General features: G+C 41.2%; 1 protein-coding gene across 4 annotated transcripts in view; it reads right to left on the reverse strand.

The window, feature by feature from the left end:
- Nucleotides 1–200: 200 nt before the first annotated feature.
- Nucleotides 201–21,136, reverse strand: part of LOC308302827 (CREB-regulated transcription coactivator 2) — a gene marked incomplete at its 5' end in the record, with an annotated part of 38,535 nt that continues 17,599 nt past the window's right edge. For 2 of the 4 annotated variants that reach the window (XM_080747131.1, XM_080747129.1), the window contains 6 exons: nt 201–6,689; nt 7,906–8,110; nt 8,320–8,391; nt 13,896–14,102; nt 14,462–14,917; nt 15,259–15,743. In XM_080747131.1, the coding sequence (XP_080603257.1) occupies nt 6,499–6,689; nt 7,906–8,110; nt 8,320–8,391; nt 13,896–14,102; nt 14,462–14,917; nt 15,259–15,743 (1,616 nt within the window). In that variant the 3' untranslated portion in view covers nt 201–6,498. Of the gene's footprint in view, nt 6,743–7,905; nt 8,111–8,319; nt 8,392–13,895; nt 14,103–14,461; nt 14,918–15,258; nt 15,744–21,136 lie in introns of all 4 variants that reach the window. The other 2 variants (XM_080747130.1, XM_080747132.1) reach the window with 2 other exon arrangements.

The following is a 21,136-nucleotide window of genomic DNA, read 5'->3' on the forward strand; positions in this document are numbered from 1 at the left end:
ACACCACAGCTGATGTCACAGACCGAATGGCCCATACACGGAGATATGCACCGCACGTGTGTTGTGTATACAGAGTGCTGTTTACAACCCAGCAGTTAGATGATGGTTCATCCCCCTCCTATCTTTAGCTTTCTACCTGTATAGGATGGCAAATGACAAATGTTAATGTAGAAATGCATAAATAACGTTACACAATGGAATCCTTGACTTGTATCATTTATTTTTTGCAAAATAATGTGAAGGTACAGTCTTTTAAAAATCTTTTCTTGTTAGGTTTAAGAAGCACCTATGGTTTAAGAACATTATTTACAACAGACACGGTTTCCCTGGTTATTACAAGTTTAAAATAAAAAAATTATAACAATGTAAATGTATTACTCAAAAAGAAAAAAAAAAGAAAAAAAAAGCATACGTTCGTTCACTTACTTTCTTGACCCTAAACATGAGGCAAAAACTATATTGTAAAACAGAACATTACAGAAATTAATATAATACGTCAATAAAAATATGGCCATAACTGATCCCCATTCCACTACTTTGCTGGTCAACAGCAGCCCCTACTGGCAGAGGTTAAAACTGCAGTACACTTGCTGAGAGGGGTTCTCACATACATAGTTTATTGCATAACTGACAGATGCTTTTTAGGCCTATGAAGAGTACAATTTGCAGGGTTATCACACAAACAAGTGGTTCAACGTCCATCACTTATTGTCAAGATGAAGATTAACTTAATGAAGAAAACAAACAAAAAAAACATAGGCAACATTCTGACAGTGTTGCTGTACAATTACACCAGTAATCGTAAACCAACATTAATCAAAGATTTTCAAAATGAGATACTCCCCATTTGAAAAAAGTGGCACCTACTCTTCCACACAACACGGATTGGCAGGGTATATAAAGCAACAAAAATACATGTATTTATAGTAGGAACCTTGTGTCCTATGCAGATGCAGATAAAGTATCAAACTATGCCCTCTTATGTAGATGGGAAAGTTTTTATGCTCAAATAGGACCAACATATAGCATTTTATAAATGAGCGCTACACAGCTTTCCATACCCCATGATGATTTTGTGATTTTGTCCCAGACCAATCCAAGCCAAGATGATCTTGCCCAGCCTCAAAAAGTTGCCCATCCCCATCATCACCTTAAATGACGGATAGGGGTTTATTTATTATTTTCCGCCAGTAGCATACTTTCCTGTATCTAAACAGTAAAATGCAAAACTTTCAAAGTGTTTACAAACTTCTATCCACAACCTACATACAAGTTAAAGATAGTCAGTTGACCAACAAACACAAACCAAATACGGTATATTCAAGGGCAGGAAAGAACAAAGACTAGCCACAGTCATAATTTAGAAGACTTTGGCTGTTGGCTAGTGTTCATTTCCCACCATGGTTGTAACTATTCCATTGTTAATATAAAGGACTGGCGAGCAAACATGCAGTAACAAGTCATACATTACATGGCCCAACATGGCAACCAGTACTAACCCCTCTGCCAATTCTTTTCTCAGCTAAAAAATGGCAAGTGCAAGTGCAAGATGATCAACAAAATTACCGTCTCTATATTTGCTAGTCTGTTGTTCCACCACGTGAAAGTATCCTATTTAACCTCTCAATAATTGTCAGCTTCCAGCGCCGACCCTAGCTAACACGCAGCCTTGTATTTTCAGATGGAGGGAACAACATCCCAGCAACAAGCATTCCATTCATAAAACCCCTCACATCTTACCTCCATTACAGTTTTCCTCTCTCAATTTTAGAACATTTTTAAATTAAATCCTTTCATTTGCTTTTATGGGAATGAATAGCAGTGCAGCACATAAATAGAATATCAAATAACTATAGTAACAATGAGAAGCAAAGAGCTAAGCGACAAACATTTATGTAACACTTTCCATCCTTATCCCCAACAATATGTGGCTATTCTCCAGTGGCTATTCTTGTATTCATGTATTGGTCTATATTTATAATGCATAATCATATAGGCTATTTAATGACCGCCTAGACACAGTAACTTTTCTTTGCCATGCTCATGGCAAAATTGTAGCTACAGTTAGCAAGATTAGAAGACAGGCACAGTATTAGCTCACAGTGGTACTGTAGCAATGGCATTAGCATGGCATAACATTAACAGTAACTACACATTTCCCATTTCAAAGTAACAAACTTGCGCCAAACTTCAGTTTAAAAAATTGATTGAATATTTTGCTAAAGGTTCAACATAAGGTGTGCAGATAGAGGTGGGACATTATGCCAGCTTGATATCAATATAGGTGATTATTTGATCACAACTACAAATGACACACCAGGTCAATGACAGTTTGCCTACAACTACCATATATAATCACAGACGAAAGACAAAGTTTTCCACATACTCTTCCCATTAAAAAAACAAAAAACATATACGCGTGTGTGTGTGTGTGTGTGTGTGTGTGTGTGTGTGTGTGTGTGTGTGTGTGTGTGTGTGTGTGTGTGAAATTCCCAAACCTTTTAAGACCCAAATTCTCAAGCTACCTTCCACGCTTTCCCTGACTGACTCCCTGACTAGTGCAAGCCAAGGCCCTGTAAAAACAACCTATAGCTTAAACAGTCCAATAGGGGGCAGAATTATATGGCTTGTCTACACTTAACCTTTCCAAAATTTGCTGAACTCTGAAGCATCTTGTCATTCTTGCTCACACACCTGTAGGAAGTAAGAACTTAAGCCATGGTCTCTACACACAGTATATTAAAAAAAAAAAGAAAAAAAGAAATTGCAGCAACAAACTGAACATCTATCAATCACTGCTCTACAACTATGTTTATAGGCTTAGTGAGCTAGGTTAGTAAGATTTCATTCAGTATTTCTTGGGGACCATAAATCTTTTCTTGGGGACCATAAATATGTTATACACTCTAATCATGGAAATCCTCAAAATATAACATAAAATATAATATATTAAAAAACATTTGCCTAAAGAACCATGTAAAAATCCACAGCAAAAGGTTGGGACGATATGATCTAAACCACTGCAAACTTCCTCTTGGTCCAACAACAACCCTAACTTCAGTCGTCGTCATCAAATAGACAGACTAGAGCTCCACTGAACTATAGAAGGTAAAGAGGGAAACTAGTACATTAGTGCTTAAACACAAAGTAGAGGAGGGAAAATGCCAGTGAGGTACTGATGAACAACACCTGACAGACATAAGACACAAGCACATCTTTTTCCATCAAAAATGAACAAGCTCAAAACCTGTTGCGCTTCCAAACTGGTCTCAGGGTGTGGCTTAAACTTATTTAGTCTTGTTTTTTAAAATATATCTTTCAAGATACAATTACCGGTATATACATATACATTTAGACAAACTTTAATTAAAAAATAAAACTTTTTTTTTTTAATATAGTAGTAATGACTACCTTTGTTACATAAAAATAGGTTACTATATTCTGGGAGGCTCTCTCCATTCCGACATGTCGCCACTCCGAAATGGACTTCTTATTGTCGGAGTGGCGACACTCCCCATGGGCCTAAGGTTTAGGGTAGGGGTAGAGATAGGGTTAGTGTCGGAATGGAGACATGTCGGAAAGGAGACATGTCGGAGTGGAGAGATGCACCCCTATATTCTGGCTATGGTCCTTACTGTGGCAGATAAATGCAGCAGGTGCAGGTAATGCCTAATTTACACTTTGCGCGATCGTGTCACTCAACGATGATAACATATTGTTAAGTTCAAGAGAATGTAAATCAGTTATTAATGGGGTAACATAGCTGTCCGACAAAGTATAAATTAGCCATTATTAGGCAGGGTTAAGGGGTGTCAATCACAGTGACTAAGGTTAAAGGTGAATTCCATCAGAAACTGACATTGGACATTTTGTTGTTCTGCAAAAGTTGACATTTATTTAAATCTATCAGAAATTTGACCTATGAGCTCTCAAGATCGAAACCATTACTAATGGTGCTCCAAATTGTTTGTATGTTCACACAACCTATTTTAGTTCATAATTAAATTTATTTAGTCCCAAAATGAGAAATCTTGAGAGCTCATAAGTCAAAGCAACTGAAAAAGGTCAAAAGGTCAACCTCATTGTAACCAGTTAGTGTGAATAAACCTAATTGAAATGTCCTGAGATTAGATCCCACTGTTGCATGTCATCCTTTCCCTCTACCCATACTTCTCTCTCTACTAATAGAAAAGAAATGGCTTGAAATTCACCTGTTTAAAAATGTCTAATCTTACAGAATAATGATTGAAAAGCCAATTTCAATGAAATTCCCCTTTAAAAACCTGACTATAAGGGATTCTAAAGCTCAAAGACCAAAGGATTGTAGCAGTATAAGCAATACAATAGGAAAGGGGTGTTTCGGCATACGCAGGGTTCCTACACACCTTTGGTTTCAAAATGACATACATTCTCCCGACTTTTATATTCTGATTGGATTTGACGATTTTCATCAAATGTTCAAAGTGATGTGGCCATTGCACTTTATACTGTAGACCAATCAGTGGAGTTGTATCGCTAGGGAACAGCTTGGGTCCATGTCTATTTCCTGTCAGCTACTCATGTTCACAAACACTGCAACAGGAAATAAACCTTAAGATTTATGTTGTCAAGTGTGAAAACTGAAAAGGTCTATAGCTATAATAGCTAAAGATTATTCTGAGCGTTTCTATGATCATACAGAAATACTATCATTTGTAATTGAGGAGACTTTCCCCTTTCAGTGGTTTTACATAGAATGTAGTATTCTGTAGAAGTTTCCGTTTTAGTGTTAACCACAGAATACAATGGAAGTAGGCCTGGGTGTCGCCATAAAAATGTAACAAAAAGAAAGAATGAAAGTATTTTGTGAACACTCTCACATGTAGGCTATAAAATATAATGTGTTCACAAGTTCACCCTGAACCGAAACCTGCCACATAAAATGCTTATTATTGAGAGGCGGTATAAAACCTCATAGTACTTGTGTAGGAACCCTGTATTGCCTCTACCTTGGGCTTTACACAGAAAGCACTCAGTCAGTCCATCGTTCAAGACATTCAGTAGAATAACTGAAGTGCAAAAGCCCAAGTTAACACACGGCCAATCTACAGGTATAAGACAGCAGGCAAGTGCAGATTTGGCTTATATAGCATTTAAACACTCTTTAGTGACGTTAAGTAGTCACAACTATTAGCTGTAAAGGGAATGTGCATAAAGAGACATGTATATGAACTAGTAGGCAAGCTACACATTAAAGCAGGCACACAATGCTAGTCAAGAGCCAGATGGCCCATGGCTTGAGCTCACAAAAACTATCCATATTCTGACTGGCTTTGGGACAAGGAGCTGCATGCTGGACCATCACACTGGGCACCTAAGAATTAATGAGTATGGACACTTGTTGAGCTACGTTTGATTATTGATTCGCTACGTTTGTTATTGAGATAAGAGATTGCATTGTTCTCATCTTTTGAAGCGGCTTGGACTGGGTGTCTGTAACTGAGTGAGGTCAGAGATTTCTGTTTGAGAGACATGAACAGATTGAGTGGCAATATGTATGTTTTTTTCCTCTTTTTTAAGTTCAGTATTCCAATGTACTGAGGTTGTCAACACAAGAGAAACAGAGTTCAACCCAAATCATCTCTGCAAAATGGCCACTGGCCAATCAACTCAACCCTACACGGCTATGGTACATGTATTATCATGTACATACATACTCCTGAGAAGGCTTCATCCAGCCCAGGAGAGAGAACAAACCATTTTAAAGACTCCTAGATGGATTTCTGTTAATAAGAACATATGCTTGACCTTAACATTTTAAAGAAATATGACACATTAGTTTGGATGCCAGTTACTATGAAGCCGTTGTTGGGTTGTTGAGAAGAGGGGACAAGAATTTAAAATGCTCTTTACTGTGGCCAACATGACCACCAGGTACAATAAAAGGATACAGGGAAAGACAAAAGTCAAAAAGCGCATGAAAAGTCCTGATTTAACGTATGCATATGCTTTCTGAGATGGCATCCTTAAGTGACGCTGACTTGCTGATGTGTTTTTACATAAAGCTGACAACACATGCACGATCCCTGCGTGTTTGCATTATCCCAAGTGCATTTTTCATTAACATGCAGATAACACTCGTACAAGCTAATGCCTTAAAAACATCTTGCTTTTCCTCGACTTCAAGCATTGCAAGAGCATTCTCAGTTAAGTGCCTTTGACGCAACGGAAAGGTCATCGCTCCCACCCCCTTCAGTTCGCTCTGCCTTCTGGCAAATCTTCTGCCGTCTCTCTCCAACAGCGACAAAGAGAGCTGCACATATTGCCAATCAAAAATTGATCAGACTGTTGCCAAACCTTACTCTGCAGGCCCTCTGGTGGGCCAAGTCCTCAAGGAAAGGCAGGGTGGACAAACAAGCAAGGCAGCACTGATCCCTGCCTTCTCCTCCTGTCTGTCTGGCTTTGTCTTCACTGGTCTCTCTCCCTGTCAACACACATAATCCTGGAGGGGGGGTTAAATCACTTCAGTCGATCGGAGCGGAAAGAGTCCTCCACAGCCGGGTCAGCTAGCATCAGGTCACCGTCTAGCATATCCAGGGCCAGGGGGTCCATCCTTAGAGGGTCGTCTAGGGAGAAGGGGTCCATCTCAAAGCCAGGGACGTGGGACAACGCGCTGGCAATCTCCTTGGACAGGGCTGGTGGAGAGTCACCTGGGGATAGGACCGGCTGTCATGTCATACTATGCCAGGGATAAAAAACAAATCTGTCCAACAAAATATAAACCAATAAACTAACATGTATTACTCTTTCAGTTGCACTCATTTCAAGTCGCTTTTGATAAAAAAAGAAAAGAAAATAATATGCCAAAAAGTCAACTTTCTATACATCCATGTTTGGTAGGTAATGTTCTGTTTTAAAATTGTGTTTGAAGTAATTCAATGGTGCTTTTGTTTCAGTTGGAATCTCTTTTTTGGGGGTGGTTAGTAAAGGTCCTGCCCACCACCACAGAGACTAGGGGATTCAATCCTCCGTATAGTGCATCTGCCTCAGCAGACCGTCCCAAGGAAGGAACACAGTTGGCCATGTTCGCAGGTGGTAAGCCAGTTGGGGAAGTGATCCCTGTCTGTGCACTAATGACTGATACAAGTTGGTCAGTGGGGGGCTCAATAGGGTAGACCTCCACACACGTTACGTCCTCTTGGTAAAAATCCTCACTGTCAGGTGAAAAGAGGTGGACTGGTGGATTTACCACTGTCCATTATCAGAGGAGACATGTGCTTGTTTAGAATGCCTAGATCCTCCTTAAGACCAACCAGTAGGGGTCAGCAGCGACAAGGTGCTACAGGGGACTTGGAAATTGACAGAATGACTGAAGTGGAAGACATTTTTAATAAATGAATGATTTTAATAAAGTAAAATTATATTTTTTTACTCTACAAATCTCTGTTGAGAATTTTCGCAAACATACCATCGCAAATCACAGCTGACAAAGCTGATTATATGGTGCATTTGTTGTATCAGGGATTCATCAAATGATTCATCATGAATCAACATAAACAGTCTACCGGTAATTACATTTTATAGTGATTGAATAATCAGTTTAGCAATGTATCATGTAAATATTTCAAATGATGTGCAATTTACAAGTCACTAAAATGTGAATGCATTTTGTTGCATATTTTAGATATGTTTGAATGTTGAGTAAACCGTTTCAGAGAACTGAGTATTTACCATTATTTTGTACTCTCAATTACCATGATTTGATGGTCCAAATTAATCACATGAGATTAAATGTTACTGATAATGGCTAAACTCTTGAAAAAGGCTTCATCATCACTACATTGATGATGACCATCATCATCAACCTCAGGAATGCCGACAGTATGAACTCCACCGGAATTAAGTGCTAGAAGGAGCGGGTCTCACCAGTGAGGATGATGTTGGGCACATTATGTCGGCCCTCCCCGCTGCTGTAGTTCCGGTTCAGGCTGCTGAGAAGCTGTTGGTCTCCCGGGTCCTGGAGGTCGAGGGAACCCTGGGACGACGGGTACTGGCCTTTGTCCATGCCACTGCCACAGCCCAGGCCACTGTGGTTCAATGACAGACCGTCGCCCTGACTCTCCATGTTGAACTTGTAGGGGAAAAACAATAGAGCTTTATTGCTCTTGGTACACCGAGCCAGCAGCAGTACACAAAAACAGACAGGGTGCACACATTCACAATACTCATTCATTTATAAAATTAGACTGCAGTTTAATACCTTTGTCTCATAAAATATACCACTAAGTTCAGGCAGAAATCACACCATTGAAAGGAGTCGGACTCAATCGTGAATCTTACCTGCTGGTTGGGTCTGGCGGTGAGCTGGAAACTCAGGTAAGGGTCGTCCAGTATAGAGCTGAACAACGAGTCCTGAAAGAGTGAGATAGTTGTGTGAGCAATGAGACAATCTCTGTACAAGACAGATATTTTTTATTAAATGAACCCACTGCTGAATAAGCTTCTACACAAACAAAGATGTCATAGACAAAGAAGCACAAGACAAACGTTTTCATGTTTTTTTTCCTCCCGTGATTCCATGTGAGTATTTATAATTGTGTGTCTTTTTTATACTGTGTACGGTTTGCTATAGAAGCTACAAGGATTTTCATTTTTTCTTTTTATTACACTGGCCTGCGAGCCATTGTGACCCATTTAGTTTTTCTCTGATTTATAACTCTGATGTTATCCAAAAAAGACAAACCCAACAATCCATTTTCCCAAAATTCAAGAGCTGAACTTATACTCTCACAATACAATCAGATTAACTGATAACCCATTTAAACAGACAATGAGAAATCCACCTCATCATCCAGATGACTGAAGAGACTTAAACAGACACTAGAGTTTCACCAAAAAAGTGATATCCCCCTACGGGCCAATCTCAATGCTTAACATGACTTGTGTGGGATAACAATCCCTTCTTTGGCCATATTCACATAGCGCTAATTTTGCTCTTATACGTCACAGTCCCACACCCCTGAGTTCTGTATGGCGGTGGTTGAGTATGACGGCTGAAAAGGCTGATTCAATGTCAAACAAGAAAAAAGAAAAACTCAGACAATGACATACTCCCTTACTCAGTGTAACTCCAGAAATAGATTTGCTTCATAATAGAGGTGTACATTTCAAAATCATGCCTCTTCACATGGAAACATATTCACTGCCCGTGCTTTACGTCATCGGTGTTCATGCATTGTTTCAACCATATTATTCCTCCTCTCAGTGTAACTCATATGATCAGATTCATTGACTGGCCTAATGCAGGACACTCACAGAACCACTTCCACAGCTGCAGTCCTACCATACCCTTGTGTGAATCTTGTGTCCTTGTAGAGCAATACAGGGTTCCCACACATTTTTACCAATTAATTTCCAAAACTTTTCCAAAACTTTTCCAGAATATTTAACCCAATTTCCAGGACTATATAACAATAATTCAGCTCAATAACTAGTCACTTACTCCCATGCACAATGCCCAAAGACAGGTAGTGTATGCCAGTGGTTCTCAACCTTTTCAGGCTGTGACCCCCGAAATAATCATATTTTAACTGGGGACCCTGGCACCCTGACGAACTAAGAGTTGAGGAATTTTGTATAACACAGATTTATTGTGAAAATAGCCGATCTACAAGTTTGTCTATTTTCAAAATTTCTGCCTATTTGACAATTAGGCAATGTTTAATTTGTCATTTCAGAGGTATATTAACAAAATCAATAACCAAAGACAATGCATAGCTATTTTTTCCAGGACCTTCCAGGACCCTTGATAAATTCCAAAACTTTTCCAGTACTGGAAAAATATTTTTCTAATTTCAAAATATTTCCTGGAATTTCATGACCGTGGGAACCCTGGTAATACCAGCACTGAACACAGAAATTAACGTATACAAAGTCCAAATAATCAATCCATGGGGGCCACAGTGAGGTGATCGATATGAAAATGCATTCATTTTATCCATAACAATAACTCTCATCGGGTGCCCCAGTAAAGTAGGTGATTGAGAAAATGGAAGTAGGGCACTTATGACCTACAGTATCTATTGTTTTAAATCTATCGTACTGTATTTCTTGCACAGCTCAATTTCACTGCATCAGAGTTCCTCTTGACCTTGTTCCATGTTGTTGGAATTTGTCCTTAAAAAGCGTTTGGGGGTTTCAACCACACGCGAACGTGTTGAACGTGCACAAACCACAGCGGACAACAACAGACATCACCTTGGTTACACGACAGAAACCTGACAATGATATTGTATCATCTACAGATATTTCAAACTAACAGAAACTACAGTTTTCTCTTCCTAGAGAGTTAGTATGCTGAAATAGAAGCCATTGTTCTTGCATCAATAAAAAGAATGTTGCCATCCTATAATGAGCATTAGTGAGTTTACATGACATTATATGAAGTTAAGGTTGAAAAAAGGGAAGAGCTCCTATTGATGGCGCTAAAATGATTTGGTAAGAGGAATGCTGTGGACATTTAAATGTACTCTGCAGTACTTATCTACAAACTCTAAACAACTTTTACTCTCCCAGGATATTTAATTCACCGTTTCCCTACTTACATGTATATATATATACACTGTACAGTTATATACAGTATAGCAGGGGTAGGCAATAGGCGGCCCGCGGGCCAAAACTGGCCCCTTGGAAATTATTTCTGGCCCCCCAGATTATTTTGAGAATTATGTTTTTATTTTATTTTGATTATTATTATTATTATTTTAGTTTTATACAATACTGGACTGACAGTCCCACATCGTAGGGATAATGTCTTAACAGAGAACGCATTCCCACATGCTTTTAATATTCAACGTAATCATGCTGAGTGAATAGGCAGAGGGAGCACGCAGCAGCCATGTGTAGTGACTGAAGCTCCTTTGAATTGAATTGAAATTGACTGAGTGGCGGTGCTGCTGCTTGCTGCTGCTGTGAGCTTTTACCTGTGGTCAGAGTGCGTGGAATCTAACTTTGGAGGTGCCATCCATGCTTCATCTTGGTGCTGTCTAAAATTATTTCCTTTCAAGCAGCCAAAAATGTCGTGCTTCTAAAGGGGCTTTGCATTCATGAGTCCAGGTATAGGATAAACAGCACACATTTTCTGTCCATATTCCTCTATAAACGCCCCTTTCCACTTGTTTCCTCTTCTTTAGGCTTTTGGTTCATGTGTCATTTCTCTTGCCTATTTGAAGCAGATAAGGCTGATGTTTAGCGTTCTAGCAGTCTTTCTTCTTTCTGCCGAGCAGCTGCGATCACTTCACTATAACGACCAATTTGTCGACGTGCAGAGGTGTTGCGCAACTTGCGCACAGTACATTGAATCTACAAACTCACAACGTGCTGCACAGAATTGTGAGATGTGCAAAGTGATTCATTATGAATCATGATTCATGATTATATTTATGTGATGTTGTAGCCTACGACTGGCAGCAGAGAAGAAGGAAATAATAATTATTAACATAAAAGTATGTAGGCTAATCATTACAATTATTAAAGGCTTCACTACATCAGTCCATCAATATTTGCAAATAGAAAGGGGGGGGAACCACTTGTTTTTCCACATATATATTATTTTCTTTTTATCACAGATGCCTATGTCTTGTAAGGCAGTCTGTCTTGGAGTTCCAGTAACACTGTTTAACTATGAATTTCTTAAATTAGCCTTTCATTATATGTTCTGGCCCCCCATCTCAAGTTTAGAAAAAAATTGGCCCGAGGCCAAATCTAATTGCCGACCCCTGCAGTATAGTATGCTGGTGCTCAACCCATATATCAAGACAAGAGGTCCACTACAAACTAGAATTCTGAGACACGACAACAAACTAATGTTTCAAGTGTGTATGCTGCCCAGGTCCGCCACCTTCACAAATGACCTAAGAATGAGCCTACAGACTCAGACGATCATTTGATCCACAATCCCAGTCACAGAAGCACAGCATAGCAATAACAACAATTACAGACCTAAGCCTTGCTGCTTAGAATGTTGTCTGCCTGAGATGAGGTTATCTTTGCTCAACCACTAACAGCAGCAACAGCAGGCAGAGGAAAGAGAGGTGGTGGTGGGTGGTTTATGACAGGCTAATGGCCAGGGCTTGTTACCACAAACACCTGTAGTCCGACTCAGACTTTCAATGCCCATTCACCACTCAGATTTTCCTGTTTCTCAAGTGATTTGGACAACTTCTGTCTGCATGGACAACAACTCTGGCCTTTAAGATTATTCTTTATAGCAGGGGTCTTCAACAGGGGGTCCTCAGAGTTACTACAGGGGGTCCTCCAATTCTTTGTGTGATAGAAACATTTTTCTTTTTTTTTTCTTTTCTTTTTTTATATATATTAACCACTTGAACCCTAGTGTCCATATTTGAGAACTCACAACGCCTCGCAGCGCGAGCCGTTGTGAGCTTGTAGATCGGCTATTTTCAGCAAAAAGGTTTGGTGTAGAGGGGAAAAAGAGCAGACCAAGTACAGAGCGAAAGGTTAAGTATATTAAGTATTGATGGTTCAAGTAGTTCAATATCTGAAAACACAAGTTGACATGCGTAAATCCAAAATACACTGATGACAGTGCTGTCAAACGATGCTAAATGTTACTCCATAAACCCCAGAGGACTGGTCAAGATTCCCATTGCCTATCCAAACAATAAATAGGCAACCACACTTGCAATTTCCCAGAATTGCATCTTTCTAGCCTTCTTATTGTCTCCACCAGCCGAAGGCTTGGGGGAGAGTATGTTTTCCCCTTCGTCCGTCCGTGCGTCCGTCCGTCCGTGTGTCCGTGTGTCCTCGCAGTTTGTGTGCAGCTAATCTCAGTCGCCGTTGGCCCGGTTGCTGCCAAAGTGAGCACACACATTCCCTGGATGCCAATCTAGAACCTCTGCCCTACATTTTTCAAATGGGCCTTTTCTAGCGCCACCTAGTGGCCGATGTTCGCAAAACACATTTCTGTGCACTACTCTTACAGATTTTGTCCAAAAATCCTACAAATCGGTAGGCAGTATCTCGACAGTCATGTGATCGACACAGATCTGTCCGATTTTGCATATTCCATCCTGATTGGCTAAGATTGGCTTCCAAAGTTTGTAGGATTGAGCCGTTTTGAACAAAATGCCTCAAATCCCAAACGCAAAATGCAATTATCACGAAATCGCGCACACACGTTCCCACTAGGCCGAGGAAGAAATGCCACTTCATTTTTTTTTAAATCAGCCTCATGGTGGCGCTATAACAGGCCGATTTGTGGTTTTACCTATAACTCCACCGATCAGTTTCAAACTTTGTAAGCGCACTCCTTAGAGGCTAAGGATAAACCTTTGCCCTGCATTTTTCACATCAGCCTTTTATAGCTCCACCTTTGGGCCGACTTATGTAAAACACATTTTTGGATATTACTCCTTGAGATTTTATCCAAAAATCACGCAAATCGGTACACAGTATCTCTATAGTCATGTGGTCAAGTCCGATCTGTCTGATATTTCATATTCCATCCCGATTGGCTAATATTAGCTTCTAAAGTTTGCAGGATTGCTCCGTTTTTGAACAAAATGCTTCAAATCATCAACGCAGCTTGCGATTACCGTGAAATTTGCCACACATATTCCCACTAGGTCAAGGAACAAATGCTACCTTTTTTCACATTGGCCTGTTATAGCGCCACCAGCAGGTAGACTTTAGCAAAACACATTTTTGGAACACAATGTTTCAAATCATGCATGCAGCGTCCGATTTCCATGAAAGATCTATGGTGAAGAACATATGCCACCCTTTTTACATGCCTATTATACAGTAGCACCACCAGGACACACGGCCTGGTGGAGACCTGTGCTCGGAAGAGCACTGCTTCTAGTTCTCATCCTGATTAAAGGGCCGACACTCACGTTATAAAATCCCAGGTCTGTAGCGAGGGAGTGGCTGATCTGCTGGAGCTGAGAGAGGCCACTGAGTCTCTGCAGCTGGTCCCCTTGTTGCTGCTGCTCCTGTTTGACCTGGCACTGAGAGTTCTGCCCACTCTGCTCAGAGGAACTCTCACTTTTGATCTGGGGCACATTGACTGCTGTGCCATGTGGTGCCGTCAGCCTCTGTTGCTATGAAAATAAAATTAGAAAGTAATTTATTAACTTGATATAATCCAATTAATCGACCAACGTACATCTGCTCTTAAAAGTGATAGTTCACCCCCAACGTGACTTTTTTTTCTATCGATTACTCACCCTACTCAGACATGAATTCATGGATAATTTTTTGATTTTGTCGCATTCCTAAGCCAATAATTTGAGGAGGCTCTTTGTGTCTCCATAGGAACCACTGCTGGTCATCAAATTATTGGCTTAAAAACGAAAAAATATCTAGGTCTCCATGTCGTGAACAGACCCCCAAAAATTGCATTTCTAATGAAGACGTGCTAGTTAACTTAATAGAGTGTCAAGCCAGTGGGTGACTTTACCGTGCCCAAGTGCTGTTGCATGTGCTGGTTGTGGGCGTTGCGGAGGTTCTGAAGATGCAGGTGCTGCTGTTGCATAGCCTGGGACTGCTGCTGTTGCTGCTGCTGCTGTTGTTGCTGCTGCTGCTGCTGTTGCTGCTGCTGTTGTTGCTGCTGCTGCTGTTGCTGCTGCTGTTGCTGTTGTTGTTGCTGTTGTTGCTGCTGCTGTTGCTGCTGCTGCTGCTGTTGCTGCTGCTGCTGTTGTTGCTGTTGCTGCGAGTTGGCCCGGGGCTGCTGGAGTCGGTGCAGCTGTTGGTGGTGGTGCTGGCTCACTGGCGTGTGCTGCTGGCCAGTCTGGGAGATGGTCATGCCGGGCTGCTGCTGCTGGTGAGGGCCCACTTGGTGCTGGTGTGACTGACTGAATGGATACGGCGGCAGTCTCTGGTCCAGAGGCAGTTTACTGGTGTCCAGAGGCACACCCTGAAGAGAAGGGAGGAGCAATGTGAAGGTGAAGAATGGTCGACTGGCATGTCAGCCAATAAATGTCAATAGTCATTTTATCTCCATGGATTACATTTGCATACCCGAGATTGGTCAATCTACGTGTAGTATTTTATCCTGTTATTTATTATATCTGATGTGTATTTAACAGGGAACAGTATACGCAAATCCTTGTACTTTAAATATAAAGTAGGCCAAATATTTTAAAGGCCTACTGGTCCATTTTAAATTCAGCATACAGGAGCAATGACGTACACCAAGTTGCAGGTAGTACACCGTTTGGATACTACAGTTCGTTATGTACTCCATAACTCCGTTACCTGTGTTATGGAGGACAAGGTGGGAGAGATGGTGGGGGAGAACTGCTTTGAGTGGTGCCTCCGAGATTCCCCTCCCATGGGCAGGATCAACGGGGAGAGCTGGGCCCGTCTCCTGGGTGACGTGCTGAGTGACGACTGCCCCTGCCCACCGAGCAACGACGAGTAGGAGGAGGAGCAGGAACTGGACCCCCCCACTCCACTGCTGTAGCTGGGCTTACTACTGGCTACCGACTGGAGTGACTGGCCACTCAGCGAGGAGGTACTGAGGGAGGAATGAAGGGACTGGTTGCTGAGAGAGGAAGGCAGGGACGGGGAAGAGCTGAGGGAGGACTGCAGGGAGGGGTTGCTGAGCGACGAGTGCAGGGAGGTGGAGCTCAGGGAATTGGGGAAGGAGTGGCTGCTGAGTGATGATTGGATGTTGGGGTTGCTTAGCGATGACTGTAGGGATGGATTGCTGAGTGTGCCCTGAAGTGAAGCCAGGAGACCTGGGGAAATGACAGAAAAGAACAACAGGTCAGTACAGAATCTGTAAACGCATAGATATACAATCATAACTTCTATATAAGTTGACAATAATTAAAATCCCAAATCCTAATGGAATGCAATGGTCAGAGTGTATATCACTAATATCAGTTGTGATGACGCCTCCATTTTTCACCCTCTTTGGTGACTTTAGCATATCTACAAGCACTCAAGGCATCAAGTTGCGACACATTGTGTTTTTTTGTAGATCAGGTATTTTCACTGAATGTTCGGTCGAGAATAGGGATGCTAGTGTTCCTGTGGTTAATGTTTGCATCTTAACATCTGAAGTTCAGAAAAGCATCACACTCCTTGATAAAGTATAATGGGGTCATGCAGGTAGCTGGCTGACCACATACTAGTTGCAATGTTCCCGGTTCAATTCAGGGTCTGCATTCATCCTCTCTAACCTCTGTTTCCTGTCTCTCTAGGCTACACTCCTGCAAAAAAATAAAAAATACAACTTGTTTTAATGATATCTGCCATTTTTAAGAGTAGATATGAATCTGCCATTTTAAAGAGTAGATGTGAGATTTCTTTAAATAGTACTGTATATCTCAGGTTGGTACAGAACGAATAAATGCCTTGCCTAGGAGGTGTGCACTATTGTATCGCAGGCCAAACATTCTGTTTCATTATTATGTTCCAAGCAACACTGTATGTCTCTCTCGCTAAGTCTCTCTCTCGCTTGAGGTTAAAAATAGTCTGTGTATGAAGGGGGAATCTACCCCCAAGGTTCAGCTCCCAAAGCACAAGTCTTTCTGTTTTCAAGATCTTAGCAAGGTCTGTCGATAGCATCAGGTGAAAACCTTGCCTCTGTCCCCTAATAAGCCTCCCTTCCTTCATTCACTTGACCTACTGACTCACTTCCTTTCCTTTATTCTCGCTTGTCTCCTCCACGCCTCCCTCGCTCTTCAACTGCACATTCCACATTTACAACACTAGGCTTAGAGGTAAACCAAGAAAAGCAAGACAAGGATACATAGAGGGAAAGGTGCTGCCTACAGTGTCATGTTAACATTCCTACGTGCAGCCTGAGGTTTGTAGCTGTTTCTCTGTGGCTGAGAGGCAGCTTCCTGCTTGCGGTTGGCCTAGTCACCTCTGAATAGATGAGGGGCCGCGACATTTTCCGATAGCACTTCCACTCCGTCAGAAACCCACTAATCTCCTTTTCTGAATCTTAACTTCATGCTCCACCCATCTCGTTTTATTTCCATCTCCGACATTTGCACCCACATACCTGCCTTTTACCATTTTACTAATAACACTGATGGAAAATGTACATAATTAAGTTTGTTTAATTAACAAAAGGGGATTTGATAAGGAACTTCTCGTGAACTACAGTTTGATTTGTGTAGTACGTGAAGTATGAACATCTATTTGCGAGTCTGCCATTGTTCATGTGTTCTATGTGACTTTGTATATGATGTACTCTGACCACGTGATGCTACATCTTGCTACAGTTTCAGATTTAAGTCCATGGCATGTTCATATGCACGTTCATGTGATATCGTTATTGCCCCCCCTGGCTCTGGGAGGGACATGCTAGCACAAGTGTACTTGTCATGTTCCTTGCTGAATCCTACGCTGAGAGCAACGAAGGAATCCTTACAAGCTTTAAATAAAATACACACAACTTGTGAGCAGCCTTCTCCTCAGAGAGTACTAGAGGCAAATTACAACTTGATGCACGGATTCCCACACAAAAAGATTTTTGTATAACTACCAATAGCCAAAGAAAATGATCATTTGTTCCACGTTGTGAAGGCAGTTATGACTAACTAGTACATATTTACATTTGACTTGCCAGTTTAAGTTATAGGATATCTCTAATCACTAGTCCATCATGCCTATACTGTAGGTCAGTGATACTCAAACTCCGGCCCGTATCCCACCAGCTTAATGTCTCGAAGTCATGCATCCAACAAGCTTTAAACTGAGACGATTGGACCTTCAGTTCCAGAGATAATGGCCAAATCTCAGTCTGAAGAAGAGCAGATTGCTTGAAACGTCACAACCTCTATTTGGTGCAATAAAAGCACTCTTTTCGCATGCGAGCCCTCAGTGTGCTAGTGTTTTTATTCATTTTTCTAAAATCTTGAAAGCGGGCATTGAAATCAACAATTTTCGCGGATTTTCTTTTTTTTTTACCAGTGGCTCTGCCCGACTGATTAGCATACCCAAAACGACATTGTAGACCTAATGCAAATCAAATGAAAGAGAGGGGTAGGCTACTGTAGCTCTACTTAACTCATTTGCTGCTATGGCCGAGGAGCCCGAAAAAGTCCCGCTGTACGGCCCTGCCATGCCCGAGGAACCCAAGAATTTCCCGTCTTTAAAAATAAATAAAAATAAATGGACCCCAAAAAATGTAGTAGGCAAGATAGCAATCGCGAAATTGCATGTTTAACCCCCATAGCAACCCCATCTTTCAAACATGGCAGCCATCTTTGTTTACATTTTAGGAAAACATAATGGCTGCCATCTCATAAATGCCTGAACGGATTTCCATTCGGATTTTTTTGTTTGAAAGCTGTGAGCAATGTGGACACACGTGGTGCATTATCTAGGCATGGGTGTGCATGATCCATGCACTATGAATTACATGGAAGTCTATGGAGACAGGGGCATATGAGAGTACGAAGGTATTGTTAAATGGCAGCAAATTAGTTAACAACTGCATCATTAGCTATTAGGTAGCTAAACAGTCCGGATAATCTATTTTAACACTTAAGTTGCAATGATTTTTTCTCTTCAATGTCCCGCGATGCCATGGTCTCCATAGACTTCCATGTAATTTATAGTGCACGGATCGTGCACGCCCATGCCTAGATGATGCACCACGTGAAATGGAAACTCAGGTTGGAAATGGAAACTCAGGTTGGCACCAGATGTGTTAAGTAGATCGCTTGATTTTATTTGATTTTCCTTAGCCATAACTATCCATTTTCACAAATTTATTTTCTGTAAAAAGCCATTTCTGTTGAATGTGGGCCAAGTCATAAATAACACTGTGAAGCAATTGAAAGAGAGAAGTGCTCAGCTATCTTTAACATTATCCTATTTGATAGCAGGCAGAAAGTTATCGACCCGGACAAATAACAGACAAATGTACATTAGTTTGTTTTAGTGTTTGTGTGGAATATGCTAATTGCACGGAATTATTAAAAAGAGAAAATGTAGCAAATTACTTTGATTACAAATTGTGCCATTGACAGAATATAAATGGAATTCCAAGCCATAAAATAATGCACATTGCACTTGTCTTACGTTATGTGGAAATAAAGCAAATAAAAGAGAGAAGTTATCAAGTAAGTAAGCAATTTACCCCGAGTGAGAGGACATTATGCTCTGATAATGTCCTGTGTGAGGGGGTGATCGGACGAGGCGAAGCCGAGTCCGATAACACCCTCACACAGGACATTATCAGAGCATAATGTCCGACCCCGAGTGGTAAATAGCTTTTCTACCACTTTTTTCCGTATACATGAAAGAAAACACATAGTTGTAACTTGCAAGGATATTAAGTTACAATCATTATTGCCTATAAAACTTCCGCGACGACAGCAAATAGTTCCACAAACAACATCTTCTACTCACCACCAGATGACGCCAACTCCATGCAGAGAAAGATGTCTAGCATACAGCTAAGCTAACGTCAGTTAGAAGGACCGTTCCGGCCGTAAATAGAGGCTGTTCGCTTCCAGAAAGGCATAGGTTCAGAGAAAAGGGGCTTTAAAGTTGGCGGATTGCATTGGATCCAAATAAATCGGCGACGTCGTACGCACGTTAGTAAACATAGGACCGCTACGACCGTCATATGTTGGTTGGGGGAAAGGTGTTCCGACTACCTCCTGAAGTCCCCGGATGTACACTGAGGCGCATTGATCTCGTCCTCACACAACTGCGGCGGTTGTTCTGCCATAACCTCCGGAATTTAGCCAATCAGAATCCAGTATTTGAACATGTGACTAGAAAAAGTGGTAGAAGGTCATTTTAACTGACCCGTGGCCCCTTGATATCAGAAGTTTGAGTATCCCTGCTGTAGGTCATCCTGAGTAACTTTTTAAGTCAAGCCATACAAGAACAGGGTTTGTCTACCATGTATGTGGCTATGCGTGCAGTTAGGGTTAGAGGGTTAGTAATGGGGAGAGTCAGACGGGGAAAGTCAGATGAACGCAACGTCGGAGTAATGAGACGTCGGAACTACGCTACGCAACCGTTCAAAGGTAGACAAATAACAGCTAATAGAAACTTTTTTGTATTTTTTTTTTCATTCAGTGAATCTCTTGGGTATAGAAACGAGAAAGACAATACACAATAGGATACGTTATGGGTAAAAAAACGTTCAAACCCATCAACCATTGCAGTGCTCAAATGACACGTTATCTGCATTATTAACACAAATATCCTAACTAAAACAACATGGTAAACATGGATGGAGATCTCATGGTTGTGGTAATGATTCAATTACGTAAATGACCAGCTTGTCAGACACAGCCGGGAGTATCAAGTGTGACATTCATGAGCGGCACTCCTGTCCAAAAGCTGAACTATTTTCAGCTGAAAGAGAAGAGAACAGTTTTTCAGAAATCTCTTAGGATTTAGAAGACATTTGTAGAATCGGCCTATATCAGCGTTTCTCAAACTTTGTCATGTCAAGGACACCCAAAATGATATGTATTCTCTCAAAATCTCAAAAATATTTTATTCTGGGGACCTCCAGAAGCAAAGATTTAAGTAAAAAAAAATCTTACTCTGAATTTGGGTCTTGCCTCATGCTAGATGCAGAATCCCACCGTGGCCTAGATCTGGCCTACATTTTGACACAAACGGTTCAAAATTTGTTGTACGCCCAATCGAGATTGACGATAGCAATTTGAAAAAGAATAATGTAATAACATGTAAGTGAACTCACATGAGTCACATTATTACACAAAGTGGTTTTGATATCTCAAAAGCGGCAGTGCAGTAATACGGACGGAGTGAAAGCTATGCTGTCGTCGGTGCCAACCATGTCGGAAAACGCAACCATTTTCCAGCACCTGAAAAGTTACCACCCCAGGGACCACAGAGTGTGTGTAAAAATGCCGGTCCAAAGCACTCTCAAGCAATCCTGTCACTCTTATGAAAGGCAGATTTAGAATGCACCGTGTGCCTCATTTCAAATTCTGCATCTAGAAACTTGCATACAACTGGCACACTGTCCTTGTCATATTGAGCACACCTTGCATGTTATCGTTGTATTTGATCATCGCATTTGAGGGAGGATTGTGCAAAGTGAAACTCACAAGCAATGCACAAGGGGCAGTTTTGCATGGACATTTCTGCATTGTGCTACATCATGTAAGTGCAG

This window comes from Nannobrachium achirus (assembly GCF_963921795.1).
Source record: "Nannobrachium achirus genome assembly, chromosome: 2".
NCBI lineage: Eukaryota > Metazoa > Chordata > Actinopteri > Myctophiformes > Myctophidae > Nannobrachium > Nannobrachium achirus.